Source organism: Montipora capricornis, chromosome 2, assembly GCF_036669925.1.
Source record: "Montipora capricornis isolate CH-2021 chromosome 2, ASM3666992v2, whole genome shotgun sequence".
Lineage (NCBI taxonomy): Eukaryota > Metazoa > Cnidaria > Anthozoa > Scleractinia > Acroporidae > Montipora > Montipora capricornis.
The window spans coordinates 59,001,622-59,011,621 of record NC_090884.1 but is presented as its reverse complement, the minus strand read 5'-3'; the positions used below and the strand labels follow the sequence as shown (position 1 = coordinate 59,011,621).

The following is a 10,000-nucleotide window of genomic DNA, read 5'->3' as shown; positions in this document are numbered from 1 at the left end:
GGGCGTGGCAAGAACTAGCAACATGGTTTATGATGGAAATACTAAGCACCCATACAGTAGATTTTGAGTTTGAAAGATCTTTTAGAAAAAGGAAGAACTTGCAGCTGGTGACTTTGTTGTCAGCTGCGTAGTGTATCCTCTGGTATTCTCCCTGTCACTCCAATCACTATTTTTTGCTGGATTTGGTTTCCATATAATCACTGCAATTGCTGAACTTTTCTTCAGTGATTTTATTGATCATAACATCACATGGCAACCTGTAGTACATGATTGTATGTATTGAGCCCCTAGAGATTGAGTGTTATCTAGTTGTCTTGTCTTGTTAACAATGTAATTCATTTTTAAGAAATAATGACATTAAAGAAGAAAGGTTTTCACAGAGAGAAACCAAAAAATAGCACAACATGTAATGTGGTTGATGATCTCTAATAATATTACAAATGAATATAACTATAATTATTGTGAGTTTTTAGAGATTTTCTGAATGACAAATTTGTAAGTTATCACTTCTCACAGGTTACAAGGTTTCTATTCGACCTTCATGTTTTGATACTGTTGTTTAATCTTTCCCAGGTATTTTGTTGCTCATTCAGTGGGTCGTCCATTAGTCTACCCTGGATCTACTAGCCTTCTTCAGAGTGGATTTTGTAAGTACTGGAATTTTCATCAAACAATTATCTGAGTGTGTAACATTTCTATTATTAATTTTGTTCAATTGGCCCTGAAAAGCCTCTAAGGGAAGCAGTCTATTAAATCCATTCCTATTGGGGGTGGTGTCAATCATTCACTCTTTTCATAGTTAACTAAATAAGGGTATATTCCATCATTTTACAGCTGAACCTTTGTTGACTGGAAGAACATTCTTGCTTCAAAAAGTAAGTACTGGAACAGTCATGTGAGAGGCATGCTGTTTTAATTTGTAGTTTTGTTATGAATACAGCTGTACCTAAGTTTTTTGGCCTTATAGTTCAGGTACAAGTGGTGTTTTCCAACATAATACGCTACAATGATAGTACTGCCTATCTTTTCTTTTGCAGAATGGTGTGAGAGGAAAGCTTGTGTCAGCTGATGGTAATGAGATAGACACCATGTTTATGGACAAGAGGGCCAGTCCAGATATCCGGGAAAGGGGTGACACACTAGTAAGTCCTTCATAAATATCTGCAATCTCTACAGGTAAGCTAGCACTGTCATTGACAGTTCAAGTTACCAGTAGCTGCAATGTAGCATTGGATAAGCACTGCTGCATTGCTGTGTAGCACTTCCAAAGAAATCACAGCTTAGCATTAGAGCAAGAATGGAAGCGGGGTCTCACACGGGAGAAAAACGTCTCTGACCCAGAGGGATATTAAACCACCAACAGTCATTTGTGTAATTATTATTGTTGCCCAGTAAGTCTCTTGATAATACAGTGTAATCAATTGATGGTTGTCATTGGATGGTTTGTTACAATAGAATACTGTCTACCATTTTATATGAAGTTTATGTTTTTTTAGCAAATTAAAGTGCATAATTATCACCTCAAATGGGACTGTCTCATCATTTTTTCTTGAGCCTTATTATCAAAGAGAACCTACCACACTGTTCTTAAAAGGGTCGTTTATTATTGTTTTACTTATTTCCTGAATCAGGTAATAACTTGTGAAGGGAATGCAGGATTCTATGAAGTTGGTTTGATGACAACTCCCATGACAGGTTTGCCAGTTGTAATGTCTTGTTTTAGTACCGGTATGTACCGCACAATTGAATAGTGCTCTGTGTGCACGCTTATTGGCTAACTCGAAGGTGATTAGCCAAGTACTATTCACCTCTGATTAGCAGACATGTGAAATGAGAAATTTCCAACCGAATTATTTTTACAAAAATAAAGTATTTCTGTTAATTTTTAGTTCACTTTTTATCCAACGCACGACATTGTGTGGCATATACTAATAAAAACAATATAATTATTCACCTCAGTGTTGGTGAAAGTGATGGATATTTACCCTTTAGAACAGAGCCACAAATGTTCACCTCCACTTTCAATTGGTTAAATTATAGTAATAATATTGTTAGAGGGGCACTGTCATGCTAAATTTTCTGTTTTTTGGTCTTGGATTCGCAAACAAGGGTCTCGGCATCACAGATTTTACCATTTGTGAACCCCTATAGTCATCATACAGTCAGTCAGTTTGCCAAGACAGGCAAAGTAAATCTCCAGCTTGAGCCTTTTATGCTATAGGCTGTATAATTTTCTTATGTCTGTAACATTTTGTATGGTATGATATTTCTCTCTATTTCATTTAAAAAAAATTATGATTAATTAATTTTGCAGTCTTCTCATCTTTTAGCTGGATATTCAGTGTTGGGATGGAATCACCCTGGTTTTGCTGGAAGCAGTGTAAGTTAATTACCTTCACATGGTTTTAAACTGGGCCATGAATGAGGTTGGACACAAGCAGAAAGTTGGGCTTGAGATTTTGGTTAACCTGAGTTAAGATTTGGCCGAAATGAAGGTGCATTGTCACTGCAACATTGTCCTGTCATGTAAACTGTGGAAGGTCCTGAATTTTTATAAGATTTTGTCTCTATGCACCCCTAGTCTTGGTTTGGGGAAAATGATTGTGGTAGAGTACCAATTCTCTGTGTACCAAGGAGAGCACCCAGGGGGTTACTAGTGGTCATTCTCTGTCCCAGTTCCTTTTTCTGGTAATGATTCCAACTGATGTTTAACTCAAATTGTCCTCTAGAGAGGAGCTTGCCATTGAGCAAGATAGGAGCCATAAATTTATGGTGCATGAAGAAATTATTTGAATATTTTTTATAGGGTTTACCTAGCCCTGAATCTGAGAGAAATGCTATGGAAGTTGTAATGCAGTATGCAATAGAGAAACTTGGCTTTCCTGCTGATAAAATTGTCATATATGCCTGGTCAATAGGTGAGTGTTTAATGATGCTAACAAATCACATACATGTAGATCAGCATCATTGTCCCACAAAAAAGACTAGCTGTAGTTGCATAAGTAGTACAATGCGGGTTGCCAAATGCAAGGCTGCTATGTGATTTCCCACCAAGCAAAAATTGCTCATACAATCCGTCCCCAGAGGCTCTCCTGCTTCCCCACCCCGACAGTCTGTACGGGTGGACGGGCAGACGTACGTGACATCATAACCAAAATTTCTCAAATGGATAGATTTCCCAATAAATCTTACCCATGGTACTCCACTGGCGTGCTTCACGCACATGAGCTCTGCTAATAATTGCATTTAAATATACATGGAGCTCAATATGCAGACAATTAGTCTGCACAGACCAACATAGGCATCGTTTCTTTAGCCTTGGGACACCAATGTGGCTGTTGTGATGCCAAGTTCAAACGATGTATATTACTTGAACATGCAGGTCCTGAATGAAGGTCAGCACTGCACGAGGTACTTTTCAAATTTTTTGCCCACAAAGGCAAGAATCAGTGCCATTGTGTTCTTAACAGCAGAATGTGGTTAGTCAATTTGAGTCTGACATTTTTTGTTGTTTTTCCAGGTGGTTATCCTGCAGTATGGGGTGCAAAGATATATCCTCAGATTAGCGGCATGGTGAGCATAAAGGAATTGTGAATCGTTCTTTGCCCCTACTTACACCTGGAACCTCCCTTAAGCAGGGGTTTCAATAGAAGCCGGTTACCGGCGGTATACCGCCGCCTGCTTTGCCTCACACCGCCGGCTAGTTTGCCTTGATTTTCACTAAAAATCCTATCATAAACTTGTCAAACTGCCGCCTTCAATGGGCTATCATGGACGGCTATTTCAGAAGTTATTGAAACCCCTGCCCTTAAGTGCCCAGACGTGTCCAGAAACGTCCCTAACTGGATGCATGCAAATTTGAAAAAAGTGCCACAAAGTGTCCCCTTGCTTTTCTCCCACACTTGAACATCACCCATGTCTCGGAATACAGACAATCAAATTCACAAAATGTCCTCCAAATGTTGTTACTCAGATTAGGATAGACAGCTGCATTTACCTTAAAGGGGTACTGTCATGAGCTGCGCATGCTCGAGTTTGTTTGCTCTTGAGCCCACGGAAAATTCTAGCCGCCATCATGGATTCACGCGCGAGTTTCTCCTTTGTCCACCGTGGCCCTCCCCAGTGGACACCATTTTGAATTTGTCGATTCAACTTGAAAAAAGTTAACCTAACGCTTTTCAAGTTTTTACAAGACGCTAGCGCATGCGCTTCTCGTGACGCTTTCCCTTTAAGCTAGAATTAATGCTAACCTTTCCCCCTTACGTTATTGTTGGAAATAGGTAGCAAATACTTAAGACTTAAAAGCCGGCAAGATTGGGTGTGCATCTAATTAGGTCAAGGTGCATGATCAACTAAAACTGTCGTCCAACTAATGCAATAGCAAATTTCACAGGTCTCCTTTAAAACACTACGCCAATTTATTGAAGGGTACAGGTACCGTAAAGGTGGCAAGAAAGAGGAGCACTCTCCTCAGCAGCGAGGAGGTCACCATTGCAACCGAGCCACAGTCCACCTCCCGTGGCACCTGTCAACACATCACTGAGACTAGTGTGTGGAATGTATACTTACCCTAAAACATGGGAGGGAGGGAGGGAAAAGCAAGCAAGTTCATGAAGCAACAAGAATCCTGGAATTCCCCCCCCCCCCCCCAAAAACAAAAAAATATATATATATATATATATAACTAACTGCAGACAGTACTGTTTTGGCCTTCTGGGCCACTAGAGCCAACCAGAGCACGCTTTGAATGCTATCCACTGTTTTAGTATATACTAAATAGAGGATATTACATGGCCGTGAGGAGATAAGAAATGTCTCTGAGTGTTGAACAATTTTCATGATTGAGCAAAGCGAACGAGTGAAACATTTTTGAACACGAGAAGATAGATTTCCAAATTCCAAGCAGCCAATTCTATTTATTATATAAACACCAATGAAATACTAAGTCACTTCACTTTAATATCGAAAAACGCGATTTTTATACGATCTTTTCTCGTGTGAAGATATCATGTTTTAGCACGAAAGCTCACATGGTTTTTCATTGGTGTTTTTTAATAAATGATTAAATTTCATATGTTCTAAAATCAATTTTGGAAAGGCCAGTGGATGAACAGGTTATGTCAAGTACTACAAATATAACTGCAATATAACTGTGCATTTGCAGGTATTAGATGCAACATTTGATGACATAGTTCCACTTGCACAAACCAAGATGCCTGATTCCATCAGTAAGTTCACTCAGGGACTGTTCCTTGAAACCAAACCCTTTAACTGTTTTGATAAGGACCTGGATACGGAAGTTAAAAAAAAAATGGATGTACACTTGATTGAGCTACTATTCAGGACCAGTGAAAGAAACAACACATTAGAGTGACATTACAAATTTGAATAATATTATTGCAACTGCCGGAAGACAGATGGTCGGGTATTCACAAGATTTGCATTAAAGGAATTTAACTGAGGACGCCTAGATGCTTATTTTTACTCCTTCCTCCTTAACATGAAGTCAACCTTAGGTCGTCTTTCACTTCCTGGGGGGACTGAAAGTACCCCTAGAACCTTAAATGTTACAGAATTTGGGTAAGCTTTGGTTCAGTGGACCACCTTGCCTAAAGAGGCTTTGACCTACACTGTACCTTGAAATGGTGACTGCGCAGAGGTGTGAGTCCGTCTTGGAATGAGAAGTCTGGCACCCAAACCCCCTTCCCATGATGCCATTTGACTGCGTGTTATTACTTGTTAGTACTTCCTGCTCAACAAAATTCGTTTATTAATCATATCTTGTGATCGAAGTTCCCAGTATTTTTGCCTAAGCATTGCACCTTTACCCTTCACAGGTAACTTTACAACAAGAGTAGTGAAGGAATATTTTCATCTGGACATTGGTCATCTGCTCTGCAGGTATTACTGTTAAATATAGCTATTTGAAACTCCAAAAAATGATGATAGTTCTCCTTAATTTAGTGGAAATTTCTAAGGCAAGATGAAAAAGCTACGTCAAATCATTTTTATCAAAGAACCAAAGATAGTGACGAAATGCCATTTTTAGGCCTTTAAGACAGAGATAATTATGTTTTCTTATTTTATTTTATTAGCTTCGCTAACTTAATATTGAATATACACAAACAAAACAAAAGATGTAAATGGTACAATACAGGCAGGGACTCCGCAACGGCTTACGCCAATTACTGCGGGCCCGAAGATACATTATACAGTACTTCCACGAATTTTCATGAAGCGCAATGCCTTACGAACATGTACTTAAAGGGGCTATGTCACATTATTTTAGGGTTTTTAGGGGAAATCTTTTAGTTAATCACGAGTTTATAACTCGAAAATGGTAATGTTATCGTTACATCGCAAACAAGATGATTCTGAGCAAAAAACCATCTTTATCCAGACAATTTACCATAAACTTGAAAAACGTTGTCCGACTTTTTTCAAGATTACCCAAATGCAATCCGTTTCAATCTTGTCCATTTGTGTCCATCCATACTTCCTTTTCTGTATTTCTTTTATATTGTTCAACAGTTTTAAGTGGTTATTGCAATGTTTTTTGGACCTTTTGGGTGTCATGAAAATGTCATTTTGCGCGACATAGCCCCTTTAACCATTTGACTCCCAGGATTTATTGTCATGTAAATTCACCTTTCAATTGCAATACACTGTCGGGTAGACAAGTATTGAGAATGCAGATTATTATCAGCTCAAGGGTATCATCCTGATATAACACAAAATTCTCATAGCCAACCAAAAAATAAGTATATGGAAGTAGTTTGGAGAATGAACTTCTTAATCGTGGGAGTCAAAGAATTATTAATTACCTCCTTCCCAGGACCTGAGCGAGAGACTCAGGGAGATTTCTCTTGAATAGTAGCTAAGGTTGATGTATTCTTCTTCAGCTACCCGGGTCCTGTGTTACTGATCAGAAGAATGAGAGATGAAATCATAACTACCGAGTAAGTCAGTACTGTTTAGCCGTTCCTCTTCTTTCTGGGCTGTTAAGTTCATGTAGATGTTTGACTGCCGTGCTTCAGGCACAGTCAAGGTTGGACACAAGTAAACTTGGAAATGATCCTTTTTAATATAAGATGCCACGAAGTCGCCGTGTTAGAAAAATTTCGCGCGAACGTCCTTAAGTGTGTTCGTATTTCGTTTCGTGTTTTTATCAGGGAAGGAGATATCAGCTCCAACCGTGGAAATGATCTTTTGGTGAAGTTTCTAAAATTCAGGTGAGGATTATTTTCACAATCTTTGCATTTGCCACAGAACATGAAGCTCAGCCCAAACGATTCATACCAGCTATGTCGTGTTCGTATTTATCAGAGGAGGTGCTTTGTGATGTTCCAAGATTTGTTTAAAACGGAAAATAATGTTGCCGTGTTTTGTACTTTTTCAGGTATCCCAATCTAGTCAATGACGATAGTGAAGATGTGTTGTTGGAGTATCTTGCTGCTCCTGATCAACATACAAAAAGTAAGTGAGCTCTTTAGAACGTTCATGAGCCTGTTTGTGATTTTTTCCTCCACGCAGTCAAAGCGCAAACGAACTGTCCTCATCGTTGTACACAGCATCGTTAACGTCGTCGTCGTCGTTGTCGCGTCGTCCTCGTCGTGAATAGGGAGCTTACGAAAAGAAGACGCCGACGGCAACGAGGACTTCATTTAAAAATACAAGTTGGCGTTATTCATATCACTAAGAAACTATTTCATGTCGTTTCGCGTTAAAAATGTGTAGTAACTGTCGAGGAATTAAACTGGTATGAGTGGGTTGGAAGCGTAGAGAGAGAACTGAAAATTCATCGTCATGTGCTAACGTCCTCCACAGAACCTTGAATTTGGTCATTCCACGTCGTCGTTTAGGAGATGATTGCAAAGAAATGTACCAAAATGTAAAACGCACGTGCAGAGCGTGCAGAGCCATTGTTTTTGCTCACTAAACCTATTGTTTTGTAGCGTCGTCGTTGCCGTCGGCGTCGTCGTTTCGTAAGCTCTCTAATATCGTGATCCTCCGTCGCCTCCTCCTCCTCTTCATCATCACAGCATTATTTTCTGTCGTCTTCTTCATCATCATCATCATATCGCCATCGTCGAGGATACCTAAACTTCGAGCCAGGATTCGAGCTAGGATCCGAGCCAGGATTCCAGCCAGGATTCGAGCTAAGATGAGCTTTCTCCGCTACTTATTCTCGAATCTCTCGGTTAGGTTAGGTCTCGAATCGGTTAGGTTAGGTCTATTTAGGTTGGTTCTAGTCTAGTTAGGTCTAGTTAGGGTTAGGGTAGGTCTCGGTTAGGTTAGGTTAGGTCTCGGTTAGGTCTCGAATCCTGGCTCGGATCCTAGCTCGGATCCTGGCTCGAATCCTGGCTCGGATCCTGGCTTTATTCTTAGTTTATCTCGCCATCGTCTGCTTGGTCTTCGTCTTCGTCTCCATCCCATTGGAAGCTCTCCTAAGACATGTATTTTTCTTTACAGAAGCCATTTGGGACAGCCTGAACATCGACACCGATTTGTACCGATCAATGTACAAATATTACATCAAAGAGAATGGACGAGAATTCCCGATGATGATAGGTATAGGGATGTTTTCATCTCTTGTGTTTTCTGTTTCGAATAGAAAATAATTGTGCAAGGTTTTGATAGTGAGTAATACGCTTCTGCCTTTTCATCAGGTCAAGACCTATCTGCTGATCAAAGAATTCATTTGCTGATGTTTCTGGTGAGTTGTTTAAAAAGGAGGAGGAGGAATGAAAGCCTTGTTCAGACTAACAAATATTGATAAACTAGTTTTTTTACAGTTGCGTAAGTGTTTGAGAAAGAAAAAACTAAATTTAACCTTCAGGAGATTTTAATTTTAAAGAAATTAGTAGTCTGTAATACGAAAGAGAGCTTTGTTTTAAGATTGTCAACGATTGTATGCTTAACAGTTAGCGAAATTGTGCGGACGTATATCAGGACATAGATGCAACCACGAATGTTTTTCATCTCAAAAGAACAAAAAAAAACCACTTTGCCTCTCCCTTTCCGCTGAGTTCTCGTCCGTCTGGGCTTAGTAACGGCTCGTTGAAAACGATAAATGGTGTTTGCTCGAAATGGTGTAGTATAGCATACTAAAATGTGGCGAAATGAGTCATAAGCCATGCCGGAAGAGGGTCTTCAACAAATCCTCTCCCACATGGCAAGTTTTAGTCCAACACGAAATAACGTTTTCAATTTTTGGCTGCCAAAAAATTTTCAAAGTTAATCATTAAAGGAGGTTTTATAATTTTTCACAGGTATTACAATATCTTATGGACTTTGATGCCACTCATTGCGTATCTTTGCCTGCCTCGGAATTTCGCTTGCCTTGGAATGAACAGTGAACACGTAAACCAGTTTAAGGAACCAAGCCCGCGAGGTGTGCAGTGATAGAAACGAAGACGAGGCATCTGGCTTGGTACGGTAGAAGGCTGTCGGTGGAGATTCGTGGTGAATTGTTTCAAGTAAGCTGGTCCTTCGTACCGTGGAATCCTGGGATCCCCCCCCCCCCCCCCCCAAGGTTCGCGAGTGCACGCTGTGCCATTACTTGCTTCAGTAGCGGACAGATATACGCCACCATTCATACACAGGCGTAAAACCATTTAATCCCGAACGATTATTTCCATTTTAGAGGTTCTTTTTACTCATCGTAACTATAGTAAGGAGAGCGCTAGATTAATTCATAGAAATCAGCACTAAAAATTGAGGAGTGTAGTACCTTAAAGGATAAAAAAGTGAATGTTTTCAAATATTTAGCGTAAATACTATGTAGTTTCAAATCGTAATCATAAACTAGCAGTAAGAAACTTTTTAATGTAAAAGTTAATGTAGACGTAAAATCAGTCTTGCTTGTAATTCTTAGAAGACAATAAAACTTGCATTGTCTGGCAAATGTTGTTATGGTACGTAAAGGTGGTGGAAAAGATTTTAAATGGTTGAACTAGTGAATTAGAGCGCGCAGAAAATTATCTACACCGATGAAAGA

General features: G+C 39.5%; 1 protein-coding gene across 1 annotated transcript in view; it reads left to right on the top strand.

Moving 5' to 3' along the window:
* Nucleotides 1–9,907, top strand: part of LOC138029233 (phosphatidylserine lipase ABHD16A-like) — a 21,716-nt gene extending 11,809 nt beyond the window's left edge. The window contains exons 8-22 of the mRNA XM_068876948.1: nt 574–647; nt 835–875; nt 1,038–1,142; nt 1,632–1,695; nt 2,331–2,380; nt 2,807–2,918; nt 3,521–3,573; nt 5,165–5,228; nt 5,838–5,901; nt 6,903–6,959; nt 7,173–7,232; nt 7,400–7,476; nt 8,473–8,571; nt 8,670–8,716; nt 9,273–9,907. Coding sequence (XP_068733049.1) covers nt 574–647; nt 835–875; nt 1,038–1,142; nt 1,632–1,695; nt 2,331–2,380; nt 2,807–2,918; nt 3,521–3,573; nt 5,165–5,228; nt 5,838–5,901; nt 6,903–6,959; nt 7,173–7,232; nt 7,400–7,476; nt 8,473–8,571; nt 8,670–8,716; nt 9,273–9,359 — 1,054 coding nt within the window. The 3' untranslated portion in view covers nt 9,360–9,907. The remainder of the gene's footprint in view (nt 1–573; nt 648–834; nt 876–1,037; nt 1,143–1,631; nt 1,696–2,330; nt 2,381–2,806; nt 2,919–3,520; nt 3,574–5,164; nt 5,229–5,837; nt 5,902–6,902; nt 6,960–7,172; nt 7,233–7,399; nt 7,477–8,472; nt 8,572–8,669; nt 8,717–9,272) is intronic.
* Nucleotides 9,908–10,000: the final 93 nt, after the last annotated feature.